At 39.2% G+C, this 20,520-nt stretch overlaps 2 protein-coding genes across 9 annotated transcripts in view; one reads left to right on the top strand and one right to left on the bottom strand.

Moving 5' to 3' along the window:
* The window catches only part of pde11a (phosphodiesterase 11a), a 67,156-nt gene that overhangs the window by 32,634 nt on the left and 14,002 nt on the right, over window positions 1-20,520 (bottom strand). Inside the window, exons 1-3 of one of the 3 annotated variants that reach the window (XM_067517324.1) lie at window positions 7,051-10,250; window positions 4,113-4,272; window positions 865-1,023 (exon numbers count right to left, since the gene is read on the bottom strand). In XM_067517324.1, the coding sequence (XP_067373425.1) occupies window positions 865-960 (96 nt within the window). In that variant the 5' untranslated portion in view covers window positions 961-1,023; window positions 4,113-4,272; window positions 7,051-10,250. Of the gene's footprint in view, window positions 1-864; window positions 1,024-1,674; window positions 2,965-4,112; window positions 4,273-7,050; window positions 10,251-20,520 lie in introns of those variants that run through there. The other 2 variants (XM_067517323.1, XM_067517325.1) reach the window with 2 other exon arrangements.
* The window catches only part of osbpl6 (oxysterol binding protein-like 6), a 33,074-nt gene continuing 22,990 nt past the window's right edge, over window positions 10,437-20,520 (top strand). For 2 of the 6 annotated variants that reach the window (XM_067517319.1, XM_067517316.1), the window contains exons 1-2: window positions 10,438-10,703; window positions 17,564-17,806. In XM_067517319.1, coding sequence (XP_067373420.1) covers window positions 17,660-17,806 — 147 coding nt within the window. In that variant the 5' untranslated portion in view covers window positions 10,438-10,703; window positions 17,564-17,659. Of the gene's footprint in view, window positions 10,704-17,563; window positions 17,807-20,520 lie in introns of all 6 variants that reach the window. The other 4 variants (XM_067517322.1, XM_067517321.1, XM_067517320.1 and 1 more) reach the window with 3 other exon arrangements.

Below are 20,520 nucleotides of genomic sequence, written 5' to 3'. Positions count from 1 at the left end.
ACATGTATGTCTTAGGACTGTGGGAGGGAACTAGAAAACCCATGGAAACCCATGCAAGCATAGGAAGAATGTGCAAACTCCACACAGAAAGGCCACAGCCAGCCAGGGACGCTAACCTGAAATCTCCTGGCTGTTAGGTGGCAGTGCTACCATTTCACCACTGTGCATATATATATATATATATATATATATATATATATATATATATATACACACACACATACAGAGTATAACTAAGGTAAATTTAATACTTAAGATGTAGTTTTAGAGAACAAAATGATTGAAAAATCATGGCACGTATAAGGAAGTGCTATAAGCTAATACTAAAGACAATACAATCAATACTTTACAATTACTAAAAAGATCATTTACTTTGGGTTGTATAATTTCAAAAAGGCTTCTCAGCTCACTCACACTTACGTTTTATGGATTTGAATGTTTTAATAACCAAAATAGCAGATATCTCACCTTTACCAATTTACCTGATGATGGCATGAGAAAAAAAAGAAAACACCAGGGTATTCCTAAGGTTAATATTTATTTTAGCAGCCGCGATACAATTTTGAAGAATCAGTATCTGAATAATCTGCTATTATTTAGTTTTATGCTTCTTAGCGCTAAGTGATGCAGAGAAACCAAAACTCTGTGGGGAGTTGTTGTGTGAAGTCTACCTTTCACTTGTAGAGATGAAAATGAAATGAATAATAACTGAGAGTATGTTAACTGGTTGTGAATCAACACATTGGAATCAACCAAAGAAAATGTAACTATATTCTTAACCTAATTTGATACATTTTTATTGTATCGTAGTGTATTGTGGTAGCATGTAGCAAGCCTACAACTACAGTATAATAATAAAATTACCTTTTCATCATCCTCAATAAAGAGTTCTCCACTTGAAGTCTTGTTGATGGCCTGAGCAACTCCAATTATCTCTCCATCACTGTTGTGAATGGGCATGCACAAGAGTGACTTGGTTTTGTACCCTGTCAGCTTGTCAATTTCATCACTGAATCTACGATCCTGCAGAGACAGTATAAAATAAAGACACATTGTAAGCACTTATTGCAAAAATGCAGTTTTCCCTTTTTACTTTCTGATGACAGTGCAAAGAAAGTATAGCTCTTCAGGAATGTAAGTCTTACAAACAGTAGTGTCTATAAGGAATGCAATGTGATGAAAAGAATTTGAGGTTTTCTTTCTAAAATTATGTTCATACTGTAGGCAAATGTCTTACTTCGAGAATTGCTGTTTAGACAGCTGCTGTGTTCCAACTGTAAAAAATGTACTTTTTTTCTAGTTTAGCTGTAGCCAAGGAGAGGCCTGTTTTGATGTAATGTCTTTGTGGCTTTATTGTAATCATATTAGTGCTCTCTTGATTTATTGAGGTAAACACAGAGGAAGTTCACTACAAATTGCCCATGAATGAAACAACTTGTTTATAACTGGTTTATTTTTTATTAGTCAGTGATGTTTTGTGATTCTTTGTTAAGCTGACTGTGTTAGTGTTCATGCTCTGTTACTTGGTTTAATTGATGATCATTGATTGATTGATCGATGGTGGCTGATAAAATGACAAATGACAGACAAATTATCTGTCTCCCTGGTCGACTCTCTCTGTTTTTGTAAGTCATGCAGATGCACACATGCATGCATGCACAGAGGGTCAGGCACCTGATAGGCGTCAGGAATGTTCACGGTTTCTCCATGCTCTGCCACATATCCAATTATTCCTTTCCCCCATGGCACTTGAACTTCGTCTGAATTCATCGAGGGTAAAACTGTGGTGCCTGCGTGCACATCAAAAAATTTAGACACTAGTGTCTTCTTGTTGCCCGTTCCCTCTACTAAAAACAAGGAGCACCGGTCTGCATCTACCATAATACAAACAAACACGAGGATTTTGTAGCTGAGACTGGTTAGATCCAAGTCGTTAGATATGTCTTTTACAAGCTCCAGAAAAAACTCCCTTTCGTTATGTTCTTTGAGGTAATATTTAAAATCCACGGCTGTGGATGGATACTGGGGGATGTTGACTCTGGACTCCAGCAGTGCGCTCAGTATGTGCGCAGTGGTCGGGGGCAGAGAGCTTGCTTTCCTCAGAAGAGCTCTCCTCCTCATGCTTGTCAGGGGCTCCTGTGCCCTGGAATTAACATGTTCGTCGTATGTCCTGTTGACATTAACGGCCTTTGATCTGGCAAAAGTTTTGCGCAGCTCCTTCTGCGAGGCTCTCCGTTGCAGACCATCACATTTGCTTGCCCAGCTGTCCTTACACGCGTTGCTCTTCTCCTCTCTCGGCTCAGCGGACGCCGCAGCCGCCGGACTTTTACTCGCGTGGTGGTTCTTGAGCCATTTCTCCACTACGCTATAATTCCCCTTTCTGTTCAGGTAGTCCTCGAATAACTCGGGATGCGAGTCCAGAAAACTTTCCACGTCAGAAAAGACCATTTTTGCCACTGCCATGCCTGTTCTTCATATGGACCAAATCCATGAAGTTGCGCAGAGAAATGTCATCTATGAGGCTTTTCTAATGGTTAAAGTGGAGAACCATTTGAATACCACAACTTCCAAGATGCGTTATTCTGGGAACGTCCCTGGATCTCTGGAATTCCCAGTATCCTCCCTTTGCGCACCACTATGTTGCTCCATCTACACAATGCACACTTTATTTAAAATAATTAAAGTATATATGTAGGCAAATCCATATGAAAGCCAATCTAGGCTTGCGTAGACTATAACAAGCATTGGAAATCTCACAGAGCCCCTATCGAGCATCACCATCGTATGGGTCTTCTTGTGTGCAAATGATGCTTGCTGTGGTTGGCTCTGTCCCGCTGACGCTCGCTTCGTCACACAGACAGGAGCTCAGGGTTGCTTCAGCTGTCAGCCCTCTGGGTATTTGAACCGTTTTCCCTCCTCAGAGGCGCTCCAAGTGTGATGAAGGTGATCTTGGTGAGGACGATGATAGCTAGGATAAATTCATCTATCATGTTAGGAACTATATATAGGCCATTACACTACAGCCAACATAAACATTATAGAAATTGTGGGTTAATGTCGTGGATGACCATTACATACAGCAAGATTTACGCAGAAAAAGTCAGCGCTATTCTAAATATATAGGATTCCATGGAATACCAATTTAAATAAAAAAATGGATAATGGTACTGTGTTTCAATAGCGTCAGACATATTAAATTCCCTTTAAAGCTTCGCTGGAGCTGGATCGAAAGAGTAATCAAAGTGAATAACTCCCATATGTTTATGGCATATACATACATAATAATCCAACAATATTTTATTCAAAAACCCTAAACTGTGATAACTGTGATCCATACAGAAGTCTCCATTGTTTGGTTATGTAACAGCTACATTTATTAGCAGAAGGAGGACGTTAGAAAATCTAATTCCTATACACAATAAGTCTGTGTGCAGCCATCATATTTAAACACTAGAGGGCGGTACACACAACAACTTGGAGTTTGACCGCAAACACGATCATCCACATCCTGTACTTCTAATCATAAGAAACAAAATATTAACTACACACTCATCTCTTTGAACATTTAAACTCAAACAAAATTAAAAAATATTTAGTGTCAGAAGCCTTACAATTACTATTAGACAAATTATATATCAAAAAGGTTCAGGTATCACCCAATCAGAGCCAAGAAGGCTACTGATAAAAAAAATTATACTGTAATATATTTCCTAATTGGCTATATAATACAGCTTTCAAACCATGCATTTCAACACGTAGTGTTTTGGCTTAATAATTTGTGTTAGAAAAGTAACCTATTAAAAAACCAAACGAAGATGGCCAGTAACACAGTAGCAGCTGTTTGCAAAGATGATAATTTATAGCAACATTACCCTAAAGATGTAGGCATGTAAAAAAGGCCATCTTATTTATTCTTCTTTTTAATACCAGTGAAGATCATATTTGCTCCTGGAAACTGCTTTTTTTGCAGGGGGGTTCAAAATCACAAGGGTTTCTACATCGCAAGTAAAGCCTAGAATTAAAGTGAGCATGTGCAGTGTAGATTGTTCTTTTAGAGAAGTAATATGATTCCTAGGACTGTTCATATACTATGTGAATACTTGCATATCTACCTTTGCTTTTGATAGCCTCAGTGTGAGAGTAGCCCTCTGCCTGGCCTGTTTTGCATCCTAACAGAACTTTGTGCTGCGTCCAACTTTGTGCTTTCCACCATCCTCCACAGTGTGGCACGTTCGCACTTTTGGCACTTGCCTCTGTCTCCAGTCATGGTTCCTTTGAATGAATATAAAGAAACTGAATTGAATTCCATATAATTCTTAAGGTCTTGACTTTACAATGCAAAGTGCCTTGAAGTGGTTTTTATATAAATAAATTGAATTGAGTGAGATACACACACAGAGAACTAAAAATTTAACTTCTGTATTTTTGTAGCTGTATTATAATTGGTTTATGCTATTTCCATTGTAAATTCACTGTTTACTATAATTTTGCCTTTGTTTAATATAAATGACTCCTTACAAGCGAGTTCACTGGGAAGTTAAATTATGTGGCATTGGTGTTGTTACAAGACTTTATTTCTAATAGATGTTTGATCACATTTATCGCTAAACAAAAGCAGAGCCTATACTAATTTTGTTTTTAAAAAAAAGGTTATTATCTAGTAATGACAACAATGTACATTAACAGCAGTGAAAAGAGCAATTTATAACAGTTCCATATAGAAAGAATCCCATGTAAAATTGAGTTTTTAAAGCAGACATGGCTTAACTTATTAGATATAGATAACAATGCATTCTCTGATAACATTAATAGCCTAGACAAGATGTAAGAAACCAGTGAAAACTCATTTAAGTCATTAAGTCAAAATTTCTGAATAAGAACACAAAAGCTAAATGCTTTGGTGAGCATCGTCTTGCTTGATTTGAATTAAGTGAGAAATTACTTGTGGGTTCAGACATGCATGTAGTGATCCCTTCTTTTTCCCCAAATAAAACTTTATGTAACAATTAACAATACATTGTACGTCCAGCACAACCCAAGTACACAATCAGAAGTTTGCATACACTCATGGATATGGCATGTAATCGCAATATCGGGCTTTAAATTATTTCTTAATCTTCTTAATCATTAAACTAATGATGGCTAAACTAATTCAATTGTGCTAACATTCTGAATGTTTTTAATTTGTAAAGTCCAAGGCCTATTAACTTCCTGTTAGTGATTATCACTGACCACAGATGGTGACTTTACTCCACCAACTTATAAGGGTCTGTTTGATAGGGCTTACTGAACTGACCTATACACAATACAACGTAAAAGTCCAAGGAGTTCAGTGTAGACCTGACAAAAGGATGGTACCTACATGGTTTACACATGTCAGGAAACTCTATTTGACTCTTGTAAATATCTTTAGCTTCCAAGATGATCATACATAAATGCAGGTTAGCGGGAGGTGTAGCCACTTTTAATAATCTGGACAAAGAGTCAAACGCTCTTACTCAGAGAGGAAATACGTTTGGAGGGTCAGGAACAACTCATGAACCACCAAGATCACAAATCTACCATGAACTGTGTGCTGCTGGCAAACCAGTGTCACTATTGTGTAGCAAGTTATACATTGCTATGGAAGGAAAGGTGGGCTTTCAAGAAAGAAGACCATGCAAAATTGATACTCTGACACTTGACTAAACTAAAGTTTTTTGCTGACTTCATTTACAGAGAAAAGACAGTCAGGGTGGTGGTGGAAGGATTTTATCATATTTATTATTATCAGATGACAATAAGTTAATTTTGGCCACAATGAAGTATGTTTGGATAATAATTTGTAATTTTGTAGGTATAATTGTGACCCTTTGTCGATGTAAAAAAAAAAAAACATAAAACAAAAATGAGCTGAACCCTGATATCTGGGGGATCAGCAAAAAGAAATAATTTAAAGCCCCTGTATTGCCATTAAGGTCATGTTCACACTGAGTGTACATAAACTGCTGAACCCTAAAATAAAACTGTTAAATCACGAAGGGGCTAGCCAGGCAATGACATGGTGAAACTTGAAATTGGAGCATCCAGTATTTTAGTCCAGAATAATAAAATAAGGTCTTCACGTTTCTGAGACAACCAGACAGATGAGGATAGTTTCCAGGCAAACCCTCCTTGCCTTCTGACTGCCTCTCAAGTTACAGTTGCATGTAAAACATCCCCCATAAACCCCAATGTGTGAAAAAGATCCTGTCAGAGAAGCACCACACACTAATGAGCACCAAACAGTGACACAAACAGTAGCCTGGTCATTTTGCCCGTGGTCATTTATTGTAACAGTAACTGTAGCCATCACTAATAATCGCCTGTTCAGTATCATAGGCTGAGCCTGCATGAGGCCTTTAATGATATTTGGATGTAACTAATGCTAATGTCAACCTGAGTTACTTCATATACGCTGTGGTTATACTTACATTATGGTTGACCCATGATGTCCTTACAGTTAACATAGATATTTACTTTATTATTGCATTCACCCTCCCGCTGTTGTTTCAGCCTGTCCAAAGGGTTTTATAAGTTAGATACCATTAACTGTAAATCAACACAACTGAATTGCTTACTAGCCTCACTAAGCTAGTTAACTTAACCATGCCCTAGTCGAACTTTACAACGACGGATAAAGTCCGTAGCGTTAACCACGGTAACGTAAACTTAGCCCCTTTGACAACTTACCGCTAGTTTCAAAGTTTGCTCGGTTATTAATTCATAAGCAGCAACCTCCTTCTAAGCATAATTCATCCCAACATTACATCAACCATCAAATGTAGCATAAAGTAATGTTACAAGTAGGCTAACGTTGCTGACCTAACGCTAACGTCTTTAAGCTGTTTCAACTTAATGCTAATGGTAAATCTGATGCAACCACAAGGGCGCACGAACCCGTGTCTTCTCGTGCCAGTCCCCAGTCAGGATATATGCAGAGGGTTGTGTCAGGAATGGCATCCGACATAAAACACTTGCCAAATTAAACATGTGAATAATGACTTAGAACACCATATGTGACTTCCATACCAGATCGGTCGGGGCCCGGGTTAACAACGTCCGCCACCGGTGCTGTTGACCTACAGGCTGCCGGTGGATGTTGGGATACTGTTGGTCAAAGGAGAGGAGGAAGGCGTATTTGTGGGCAAAGAGAGAAGAGGAAAACCAAGAGTGTAGGACTGACCGTAGGGACTTTGAATGTTGGGACCATGACAGGGAAGGCTAGAGATTGGATTGACATGATGCAGAGAAGGAAGGTGGATATACTGTCTGTCCAGGAGACCAGGTGGAAAGGTAGCAGGGCTAGAAGCTTAGGAGCAGGGTTCAAGTTGTTTTACCACGGAGAAATGGAGTAGGTGTTATCCTGAAAGAGGAGTTTGTGAGGAATGTTGCAGAGGTGAAAAGAGTATCAGATAGGGTGATGAGTCTGAAGCTGGAAATTGAAGGAGTGATGTTCAATGTGGATATGCCCCAGTTAGAAGAGAAGGAGAAATTCTTGAGTTAGTTAGACAAAGCGATGCCCAGAGGTGAGAGAGTGGTGACTGGTGCAGATTTTAATGGACAGGTTGGTTAAGGAAAAAGAGATGATGAGAATGTGATGGGCAGGTTGGGTCTTCTGAATAGGAACGCAGAAGGACAGATGGTGGTAGACTTTGCAAAGAGGATTGAGACGGCTGTAGTGAACACTTTCTTCCAGAAGTGGCAGGAACATAGAGTGACATATAAGAGTGGAGGCAGAAGCACTCAGGTGGACTGCATTCTGTGTCGACGTTATAATCTGAAAGAGATCAGTAACTGTAAAGTATTGGTAGGGGAGAGTGTAGCCAGACAACACAGGATGGTGGTGTGTAAAATGACTCTGGTGGTGAGGAAGATGAAGAGGACTAAGGCAGAGTGGCTGAAAAAGTGGTGGAAGTTGAAAAAGGAAGAATGTTGTGTAGCTTTCAGGGAGAAGATGAGACAGACTCTGGTGCTCAGTAGGTGCTTTCAGATGACTGGACCACTACATCTAACGTGATCAGGGAGGGAGGTAGGAGTGTCGGAGGTGTGTCGTCGGGAAAAAGGAAAGTGGACAAGGAGGCTTGGTGGTGGAACGAGGAAGTTCAGGATTGTATCCAGAGAAAGAGATTAGTTAAGAAGAAGTGGGACACAGAGGACTGAAGAGAGTAGACAGGAGTACAGGGAGATGCAGCATAAGGGGAAGGTAGAGGTGGCAAAGGCCAAACAAAGAGCATATGTGGACTTGTATGCTAGGTTCGACACTAAGGAGGTGGATTTGTAGGCAGAGAGATGGAGATGGAAAGAATGTGGAGCAGGTTAGGGTGATTATAGAGAAGGATAGGATTGTATTGACAGATTTGAGGAGTGTGGTGGGAAGATGAAAGGAGTACTTTGAAGAGTTGATGAATGCGGAAAATGAAAGGGAACGAAGAGTAGAAGAGGTGACTTGTGTATAGCAGGAAGTAACAAAGATTAGTAAGAGTGAAGCGTTGAAGAGGATGAAGAGTGGAAAGGCAGGGAGTCCTGATGACATACTTGTGGAGGTATGGAAGGGTCTAGGAGAGGTGGCAGTAGAGTTTCTGACTAGTTTGTTTAATAAGATCTTGGAGAGTGAGAGGTTGCTTGAGGAATAAAGGAGAAGTGTACTGGTGCCGATTTTTGAGAACAAGGGAGATGTGCAGAGCTGTGGCGACTACAGAGGAATAAAACTGATGAGCCATACAATAAAATTTCGGGAAACAGTAGTGGAAGCTAGGCTAAGGGCAGAGGTGAGCATTTGTGAGCAGCAATATGGTTTCATGCCTAGAAAGACTACAACAGATGCAGTATTTGCTTTGAGGATGTTGATAGAGAAGTACAGAGAAGGTCATAGGGTGTTGCATTGTGTCTTCGTAGATTTAGACAAAGTGTATGACAGGGTGCCGAGAGAGGAGCTGTGGTATTGTATGAGGAAGTCTGGAGTGGCAGAAAAAGTATGTTAGAGGACTTGTATGACAGCTGTAAGACTGTGGTGAGGTGTGCTGTAGGTGTGACAGAGGAGTTGAAGCTGGAGGTGGGTCTGCATCAAGGATCAGCTCTGAGCCCGTTCTTGTTTGCTCTGGTGATGGACAGGCTGATGAGGTTAGACAGGAGTCTCTGTGGACTCTGATGTTTGCTGATGACATTGTGATCTGTAGCAAAACCAGGGAGCAGGTGGAGGAAAATCTAGAGAGGTGGAGGTCTGCTCTGGAAAGCAGAGGAATGATGGTTCAAAAGCAATGGACAGTGTGGAAAAGAATTGAAGAGGCGTGTGCAAGCAGGTTGGAACGGGTGGAGAAAAGTGTCAGGTGTGTTGTGTGATAAAAGAGTATCAGCGAGAATGAAAGGAAAGGATCTCAAGATGGTGGTGAGACCAGCGATGTTGTTCGGCTTAGAGACAGTGGGACTGAAGAAAAGACAGGAGGCAGAGCGGGAGGTAGCAGAGCTTAAGATGTTGAGGTTCTCTTTGGGAGTGATGAGGATGGACAGGATCAGGAATGAGGACATCAGAGGGACAGCTCATGTTAGATGTTTTGGAGATAAAGTCAGAGAGGCCAGATTGAGGTGGTTTGGACATGTTCAGAGGAGAGACTGTGAAAATAGCGGTAGAAGGATGCTGAGGTTGAAGCTGCCAAACAGGAGGTCTAGAGGAAACCCAAAGAGGAGATTTATGGATGTAGTGAGAGAGGACATGAAGTTGTGGTGTGAGAGAAGAGGATGCAGAGGACAGGGTTAGATGGAGGCAGATGAGTCGCTTCCTGAAAGGAAAAAGCCAAAAGGAAAATAAGCTAAGAAGAAGCTAATGGTAAATCTAGTCAAGGTTTGTTGGATAAACTTTTAGTTGTAAACATTATGGCAAAGAAAATTTAGCTAATTAAAAAAAAACTTTTAGAAGACCTGGGTTGAAATAAAAATCTGCGAATAAAATGAAGTTGGTTTTACCACTTCATGTGCTAACAGGTAGTTAATCCGTAATAATCATCATTTATTAGTTGATTAACGCTATATGTATAGGAATCTACATTCGCTATAAGTAACCAGTAACTAGGCTAAAGCTGTAGTTAAAGCTAGGTTAAATACACAGAAAGAGGAGGTCTAATTATGTAGCATAAGAGCAACTCTCTGTGTATATGGGGTTTGTAATATAACACTAACGTGGAGGAAATCTGGCTTCGGGCCCCTGGCTGGACAGTTAGCACGGTACTAATCTTGCTTTGGCTGTACCCCTCGTTCTATCCATCTATTCTCCTTCCGGATTGTTTTCTAATTGACTAACGTTCCTCCGAGTCCATTGTGTGAGTCCATTGCCCTGTTTTGTTACCGACCCCTGTGCGCCCGTACACGATCCATTCCGGCAATTTCTTCCCGCTCAAACGCAATCTTGCTGCAGGGAGGAGCGAGCGGAGTGCAGTTGAGCCGAGCCGAGCATCAAAGCCCGCATCCAAGGAAACGGGCAAACGCAGCACTTTTTTGACTTCCCGTAATGTTGATGCCAATGTACAACACGCGTCTTCAATATTAAGAAGGAGATACACTGGATGTGGGGGCCCATGGAAGCTATTTGTCTTTAAGAAGCTGGGAATCTCCAGCCAGCCAAGTGAGACCCCTTCAATTGTTTCATGCGCCAAGAACTGTAGAGACATGGTCATTACAGCGCATCTGTGGTAAGGCAGTGAGCTTTTCTCTTTTTCCTTCATGGCAGCATCAGTGCAAGTCTTAATTTTAGTTGTATGGAGGAAAGTACCGTGTCTTAACAATCCTATGTTGAATTGATGCTGCTCCGTTGCTCCGTCCAGCCGCTCAGACTAAGACCCCAGCGTCTCATCCCTTTGTATTTGCATCTCGAGTGAATCACCGAGGACAGGAACATGACAACCTAGCCAGCGCTGACTTAGCTAGCTGCTGCTATCTGCCACTGGCACGAGAGGACTTTCCGATTGTGTATTCAAATATGAATGTCCCAGCATCACAGAGACATCATCGTGATCTGGGATCCCTGAAAGATGGATGCAGCAGTGGAGTATTAACCAGTCAGTCAACTCTGCAACTGACTTTGAGGATGTAGACGTAATGCGTCACTGACATTTTCACCTTTTTAACTGAGCTTCGTAGCATCTCCGTCTGTCCCATTAGATAACTGTCTTCACTTCTATATTAAAACTATTAATGATCAACATGAGCTCCGGTGATAATCTTTTATAGTCCCCACATTATGTTGTCATTGTTGAGATGCAAACTAATTGAAAGTTAGCCAACTTCTGTCTCTTCCTGGATTGCTTCACATTATTACTGTCTGTTTTTCAAACTGAAGGTCAGCCAGTGACTTTGCAGTTGTTTAGAAGAGCAAAGATTCACATTAATTAAAGAACTGCACAGGGGACCAGAAAGCTATATGCATTCAAAGTTTGTCACTGGGATGCTTTCTTGAAGAGATTCTGCTTTGATCAGCAGCAATGATTGATTTTCTGATATATTTCTTGGCCTTGCCTGAAGAACCCTCCTGCTGAAGGTGTCCCCGTCTGATATAAATGAAATCTTTGCAGAGCTTATGTTGCCTTATCCTTTCATACAGGGAAAAAGGAATGAAGCAGAGGCCAACCATGGTTTGAAGTTCTAGATTCATACTTACATACTTCATACTTTTTTGCAATCTGTAATTATGTAAGTATTGTGTTAGAGAATTACTTCCTTCTTACAACGGCTGTTTAGCTTACACATCAATGCAAACAACTTCAGTAAAAATTGAAACAGAAGCCAGAATAGGAAATTATTTTAAGATCTATGACTCATCTATAGGTGACACTTGCTCTTAATAATCACCACGATAACTAGTTTTCTCTATACAAAGCCACTTCTATTTCAGTTCTCAAATGGCACATTCGGTTTAACTTTGGCTCAAACTAGTTTTCTTCAGAGGCCTAATTTAGCACGTAACAGTGTACAGTGAGCCAGTCACCTAAAAATAGACATTTTGTTGTCTTAACACAAAAATAATATTCAGTATGAAGGTGATAAATCGTTTTACACCAGTCTGAACAAGAATTTAATCGTAACTCTCAGTACATGACAGTTTGCTTCATCCAAGTTTCTAAGATGGACACCGGTCTGCCAGCATGTAAAAAGTATTGCAGTGTGATACCTAGCTGTACCTAGATGATGTAATGTGTGCAGCACAGGATAAACTGGCTCCGTCCAGTCAGTGTTATTACAGAAAAAAAAACAGGCTTATTTTAAAGGTGTGCTGCTCACTACTTACAGGTGTCACACAAGATCTTTCCTGTGTTTGTATACCCAGGCAAATGGTCAAAACACTGCCCTGTTAATCGATATGTATTATTACCCAGTTGTAAATTCAGACAATATTTGTCCTCGACTCTGTAATATAATCTTAGGACATGAGTCTGCTTTGTTGTCCGACTTTAATTATGCATCAGAGAGGGGTAGATCATCAAACTTAGTTCACTGTAGAGTGCTGGTCGATAATGTGTTATTGTAGGGGGCTTGGATGTGGTGAGACTACAAACATGAATGTCTTTCCTCCTATTTTAAAGCACCATCATGCCTCATAATTTTTCATGATTGTGACGAGTCAGTCCATTAACATATGGTTTAATGAGCACTAAAAGCAGCAAACAGATAATTCGAAGAGATCGCTGATTCTCTTCTGTGTCTTACTTTCACATTTACATTTAGTTGATTAACAGAATTGTTTATGTAAGGCGATGTAAATGTGAGATACAAAGCAAGTGAAAAAACTAAGTCATGGAGAAGACACTGAAGATAAAGGCCATGAGAAATATATATTTTTTAACTGCATAGGAAATTGTGAAATGTCTTTGACCTCTGTTTGAATGTTGAAAGAATGTTTTCATTGGTTTGTTTGGCTTCGAGTTTCGTGATGCGGTTTCACATATTGGGTGTCTAAATCTCAAGTTTATTTTTTTTATCCCTCTCAGATCTCACATAGCACGGCACACGTATAGAGGGATTACTTGGGTCCTCAAAACCTCCCTCTACATGGCTCCGCTTGGCTCTGCTTTGCTTGACCTATGCCATGACAGCTGATAGGCACTGCTTAATTCATTATATTATATGGAACCAATAGATTTGTTGTTTGATAATGTCATAAATCTCTGAGAGTTATAAATAACAAAAGGTATTTTTAAATTAATTTGCCATTTCAACACAAGCAAAACATCCTTTAACCTTGTTAAACTAATGAATAATCTGTTGTGTGGATACCACAATTCAAATATGCTTCTACTGTAGAGAACAGAATTGGCACAGATGATTCCTTTGTCTACGATAATGCTCAGTTGTTATAGAGTTGTTTACACAGCTTGTTTCAAGTTTCTCCAGAGTCTCGTTTAATGAATGAACCTTGAATCTTAAATATAGTAATATTTTTATTCCATAATAAATGAACTGGTGATGGCATTTTGTCTTTAAAACATTCCTGACATTTGATGCAGAAAGACCTTTTAAACAAATGCTGTTACTTTTCTGAAGCATAAAATGAGAATAAACTGGTTTTATGTGTGTGACTAGGCTGAGAGTGCACTCTGAGGTGAACGAGAAAGCTGGGAAAGAAAAGTGAGCATGTTTTCTTTTTGCTTATCTAGAGATAGTCCTCACAGGTTTTACCATTACACAATTATTATGATATTTAGTGCAGGAGAAGCTCATTTTCATTAAGAATTATTGTGCATCAGTACAAAGAGTTTTAATGTTGCAGGTCTGCAGCAGTGGAGCTTTTTACATATTCTTTCCTTATCTATAACTTATATACTGTAGATTACTGTATAGAGATAGAATTACATGGCCATGTTGCTACATTTACCACATATATGTTTTAAAATGCAAAACCTTCCTCTATTTTCTTAGTAGTTGTTAGCAGCCAGGGATGAACCCAGATATGGGTATTGACAACAGTTTAAAGGTTTGAATAATTAAATAGCCCACCCTGCTTTTTTTAAACATTGACTTGTCTATTTTTATTTATTAATAGTTTGAATTTAATTTAAAGTTAACCACATTTTGACCATGGACTTGTTGGATGTGATCTAAACAATGTTAATGCCAGGTGTTGAAGGATAATCAATTTCCTTTTCATTTTTTTATACTCAAGTCCAAAAAAGGGTCCTTTCCTCTGCCTGTTGTATACTATGATATTGTCTTAAAATTAAGGATCCTCTTTTTCCACACGTGATACTGTCTGCTGATTGATTTTGCCTTCGTGTTTTTAACTGTATGTGGGGATTGTTGTTCAACGTTGACTGTTGAATGGACCTGTCATGATCACTTTTGTGACAAAAAACAATAACAATAATTCCCTCAAAACACTAACATTTTACCATTTGCCTACATCTCTCCTTGTCACCAGTTTGATATGGCCTTTCACCATGCTTGTTCACAATATATTGTTTATTAATGCAATGTCATGAAGAGGAATTATCATCATATCATTGATGATACAATGTACAGTATGAAGTACATAACCTGTGTCTAAAGGGCATAGAGGACTTTTTAAATACCAAATAATATTTTTTCGTTGATTTTTCCATGCACTTCAGTCCTGTTCAGTCTTAACTGCCCGACATCTGAAACGTTGCTTTCAGTCAAAAAGCAGTCAGTCATGTATTGTTAAACGCATCAAAAGTAACATACAATAAATGTGAAAACAAAGAACAGCAATTAAACGAAATAAAACGAATTAAAACACCAATAAATACTATCAGTTTATATAAAGGAAGCTGTAAGGCTAGGGTATTTTCTGTGTAGCTTTTTGTTCTTTAGCTAGACTTCTACATTAATTCCTTTTGGGACATTTAAAAAGTTTATACAATAAATTTAATTATGGGTGTTTAACAGGTGTCGTGGAGGATCCACATGACAGGAACTGCCGTGTCCTCCTGCTTAGAGGACCATAATCATGATGACTGGATTTAGAAGATTAAGCTCATGACTAATCAAGTCCTAAGTGAATGTTAACCCAGCGTGGTAACTGACTTCATATGGAGCAACAGCGCTGTCCATTTAAACAGGAGTGAAACACACAGCTCAATATTGGGTCTGTTACATTTGTAGGAAATGGCACATTTACTTGACTGGAAACTTTTACTTTGTGGGCAATATACTGGTTTATGCTTTAAATAATTTATGCTGCTCACATGAGTTACTACTAGGATGTGTGTATGTTTCATAACATGTAACTCACAATTCACATGCTGTGAAAGTGATAAAGGTTTGTGTGTAGTAGGTTTTCACTTTACTTACAGCAGCTTTTGGCATCTTTATTTTGTCCTATTTGTGCTCTAAATCTTAGCTCTTCAAGCCTGAATAGTTGTAGGTTAGTCATGTATGAAAACAGTCAAAGTTTACACTCTCCTCACTTCTGCTTCCTTATTAGGTCAAGGAGAGAAGATCTAATAATTAGGCAGTGAAATACATTATCTGAATGGACTTAGTGCCTTGTCACTGCTTGGCTTAAGACAGGGAGGGATGATGACGTTGTTAAAGGATTTGAATTATATATTATTATGTGTGTGAGTGAGTGAGTGAGTATTCTGTAGTGTTGCATGAAAGCATGCATACTGCTGCTCAATTCATTCAGGGAATTTCCCTGGTACATGTGAGAGTTTAACAGACACATCCTACAGCTAAAACAACATAGTGTTGCCTACATAAAATAATCCCGTATTTGTCATTAGCTTCATCAAGCTAATGTTATTAATAATAATAATAATAATAACCATAATAATGATATGTTGAAACATCATGTAGGTTGTATAATATTTTAACCAAAGACAAAACAGGATCAAAATGTTGCAATGCCATTAAGTGCAGCAATTTACTGTGATCAGGTAAAATGGACATCAACAACTATGTGCCTCACAGCAGGAAAATCCCTGGTTTGAATTCTGGCCAGTTGTTGCCTTTCTGTTTGGAGTTTGCATGTTCTCCCCTTGATTGCGTGTGTTTCCTCTGGGTACTCTGGTTTCCTCCCGCAGTCCAAAGACATGCATGTTACATTAATTAGTGACTCTAAATTGCCTGTGTGAGTGTGAATAAATGTCTGTTTGGGTCTGTGTTGACCTTAGGATAGACTGGCAAGCTTTCCAGTGTGTACCCCCCTCTCCCCCAATGACATAAGCAGTTGCAGATAATGGATAGATGTATAGATCATCAGATAACTGTGATAAAGTTTTCTGAGTTAATTTTACTATTCTAACTAAGAGCAATGGACAGTGAATGTCTCTTACTAAAGATGTGTGACCAATTAAAGAAAAAAGCTGAATAATTGAGTGGACAAACATGAGTGTAAGGTGCATTCCATGTTACAGCTGAGTAGGTAACACGCAATTATGCTCTGTGGCATGTATAAAAAAGCAAACCAGATACTGTTAAATCCCAATTTTGGACTGAAAAAGAATTCATTTTTGGGGCACGAGTTGCAGGAGCAGGAGTTTCTGTCCCACAACTGCTCAACTGCATTAGTGCTTGAAGTTTACATGTTTAGCAAAAAGGGTTGGAAACTATGGTCAAATTAACAGTGCACATTGGATGACCAAGATGCTTGTGCATTAGTACGATATCTAAGGTAAAACTGAAGAGCAAATATTCTAGAATGAAAATGCCCCAATTTATAGAGCATGAGGTGTCACTAAATTTGATGAGACAGAAATGATCTAAATCCTTTGTTATGGCCCTCTCAGTTACAAGGTCTCAACACAACTGAACACATATGGAAGATTATGGACCGATGTGTTAGGCTGTGCTCTTCGTCACTGTTATTCCAAATACTATTTGGTGCTTATAAATTCTGAATAATATCCTCAGCATCTCAAAGTGTCCCTGTTTTCTAAAATCATCAGGGATTATTTGTTTATTTTCTAGTCTCTTGAAATCTATGTATATTTTATCAGTGCTGAGACCTTCTGAGAGCTCAGACACTTACAACATCACAGCAGGCAGTATTATGGGTATCAGCATTGAGCAACCTGATGCCATGACTAATGATGAAAATAAGTACTCCCCACTGCTTTCTGAACATAAGGTAAACCAGATATTTTGAAGTATTTTTGTTTAAATGATGGCACTCTCAGTACTAAGGATGTTCTTGAAGCTCTAGAATTGTCTCAGTTTTGCTGTAGGAGGCAGTACCACAGTCAAAATGACTAAATGTACCGTTTGGCATTTAGGTGAAGCGGAGAAGAAAAAAGGGATATGTTTTAGAGGTGAAATTATTATTTTTGATAATATGTCAATTGACAGCAAAGGAGTTGGTAACTAATTTGATTAGGAATTTCATGTTTCAGTAATTTACCAAGAGATAACATAAAAAAGGTAAATGAATGTTTAGAAACCAGTGAGATAGTTCTGAAAGGCCAAAGAAAGGCCATACACTACCATCCACTAATTTCTTTAAGGACCTAACTGGTGTTGTTTGATCTATGATGGTGGCTGAATTTGTAGTTTAGGCATAAGCCCTGCAATACAATAAGGTGTAAACCCTGTTTTTCAGATGAACAAGGAGTGATCCTGAAGACGTGTCAGAGGATGCCCCTGATCAGTGGGGCGCAGAGCTGAGGGAGGTCTACGGAGCCAACTGGTGCCCACCATGTCTCACCACCAAAACTATCAGCGAGGCCCCCAGGGCCGCACCTTGAGCTCTGAGGAGAGGAGCTCCACACCAGTCAACAAGACCTCCACACCAGTTCACAAGAGCGCCTCCTCTTCTTCCTCTTCTCAGCGTGACAGCCGGCAGGTAACTTCCTGCCCACAGGAGGAAAAAATTCCATCTAAAAGTTTTCAGGGGTAGCGGCACTTTGAATAAAGGATACTTAAGCAGAAAATAATAAATAATTAAAATAAATAAAATAGTTCTGGATTGCTGCAGTCTATTGTCAGTGTCATTCTCTTGTGAGACAGCATATGCCACAGAAAATAAGGAATATAGAAGGACACTTAAACTGCCAGAAACATAGTAAATTGTGAATCTAAAACTATTTTGATGTCATGGTGTAGTCAGTTTTTATAAAATTACTTGTCGATTGAGTTTCTCCACTGAGTAATCCATTAAAGTTTTAGAGATATAGAGAAAAGCACCTCTTCCAAAAGAGAAAGAAAGACAGCATTACCATATAAAAAGTAGCGGATACATACAAATCTTTTTTTACTTTGTCAGTAATCGCCCCTTATGCTGACTAATGATTAGTAGTTTATTCCCTGGTTAAAAAAGTCAATTCAAAAAAGACTATGTGGCTATTAAACCCTACAAGACCTAATCGACTGATTAGCTGACTAATCAGCTAAGAGGGAACATCTCTAATTCCTTGATTAGTAAATAACAACCTTGCAAAGACATGGTAGATAATGAGAACCTCTCTTATTTCACAGTTCACAAAACAAGTGTTTAAACTTAACCTGTCCAATAAGCCACCTGAAGCCCCCGGCCCTGGTTAACTCTGTGAGCTGCTGTGTCACTGTAGGTGCGCAGAAACAGAACACCGAAACTGGAATCTCTGACATCAACGCTTTTCCATCAGCACTGGTTAATGAATATTTCATGAGGGACAGGTGGAGGCTTGGTGCTCCACTGAACATGTGGCACGCTCTGGTATGCTTTGTGGGAGCCCATCTTGTGTCTGCAGGAGATGGCTCACTGTGGAGAAAAGCTAGCTGGGTTGAGAAATGGGGCCTGTTTGAAAAGCATAGCTGAAGGCCTGCAGCCTTATGAGGCAGACGGTTAACCCGTCCAACCCATGTGTTCATTTTTCCTTCCTTTAAATACGCCAACTTGTTTGTGATAACAAACCTTCATGGATGAAAGGGTTCAGCATTTAATTTCCCAGACGCTCTGCAATCTCACTGCCAGGTTAATCTCAATAGGAAAGTTTATTTTCTTTAGCATTTTAGCATTTATTTATTTTTGCATAAATCTGCCCATTTTATTTTCTTAATTTAACACACCTGCTTTTACAATACCTCCAGATAGTCAGCAGCATGTTAAGGAGATCAGCAGACTTTGTTGTGAATTAGTTCTTAAATGTTGTTGCAGCTGTTTTGTGTTGTGATTTATCAATGTTCGCTAAATGATGCAGTTATGTAACTTGATGTAACTATAAGAGATGCAGGTGGATCCTTTAGGAACACAGTCACAAATCCTCCTCTGTGGCAATCAGTCTTTTAGCTCTTAACTTGCCTTTGGCGTCCATAATTTGAATGTGCATGGTTGGGTGTGGATTCTTTGGATTTGATTAGATTACTCAAAATTGGGTGTAGCTTAATGAGGATGGCATAATAAGGTTGACCCCACCAATTACATCTCAACTGCGTCCTTAGATCAAGACAAAGAGACATTAACTGCATTCAGTGTAAACCTTGCGTAAATACAAACTGTGAACACAGACACATTAGCCTACTAATTTAACACTCTCAGAAATGGTTTATAACTGTTGCTAATTGAAGATATTTCTGATAGCAAGTTGCAAATTGCACTGGTGGTGTGAGTACTGTGGTGTCTTCTCTTACACTGATTCGCTAAGATGAATATCCAGTCAGAGTGAACTCACTCAAAATGACACAGGCACCAATTTAACATGCTGAATCAGCTGAAAAGTCGCCAGTGGGGGTTCAAGTAGTGCCAACAGTGTGGCACACACCATACAGAGTTGACTGACATCTGACCCTCGGGTTGACACTGCCCTAACACAGAGGCATGTGATCAGATCATTTCCATTACTACTCATTTTTGTTGGTGATAGATGGAAATGTTCAAAAACAACCATAAAACTAATATTAGATTAATTATAAAATATTATATTATAGACAAAGCAATGTCATAACAAAGTAATACATATAATATACAGCAGTAGTGTATTTCCATTTTTCGATAATTATGGTGCCAACAGTATGTCCTGTGCAGGAAGGTTTTGGTGCTACTATGTTGAGCAATGTGGAGAATTTATAGCACAGCACAGTATCTCAAGGGATATTCTGAGGAAACAGTAGATTCTGAGAAAGGACCTGAGCTATGGAGGCTGGGCTTCAGTCTTTAAGAAAAAAATGATGGCTGGGCATTTTGATGGGGAGTTGTGTAAATGAGATCATTTCCCCCCATTTTCAAATCAATATGTGTCACTCTCCCCTCTGCTGAGGACTACTGTTCACTCTGCAGATCCTCATGGGAGCAATTAGAGGCACCACCTGGAGTTAGCATAGACACACACACACGACTGTTATGGATCAAGTCATTACAGGCTGATTCAGGATGTTGCTGCAACTGTCCATTTTATCAGTTGCTGCTTGTCATTTCCTGGTTACATAAGGTGTTTTCAGCTTATTGATAGTAGGGGAATTAGATGGAATCACGCACTATGTTTGTTGCAAGTATTTATAAGATGGTACTTGTGATTTATGAGTGTAGAGTAATTAACGACGCGATTATCAGATGCTTTAAGATCAGATATTGGCTGTTTT

The sequence above is a fragment of the Channa argus genome, chromosome 9, assembly GCF_033026475.1.
Source record: "Channa argus isolate prfri chromosome 9, Channa argus male v1.0, whole genome shotgun sequence".
NCBI classification, from domain to species: Eukaryota; Metazoa; Chordata; class Actinopteri; order Anabantiformes; family Channidae; genus Channa; species Channa argus.
Note: the sequence above shows the minus strand (reverse complement) of the source record. Positions and strands in the feature narration are given on the sequence as shown.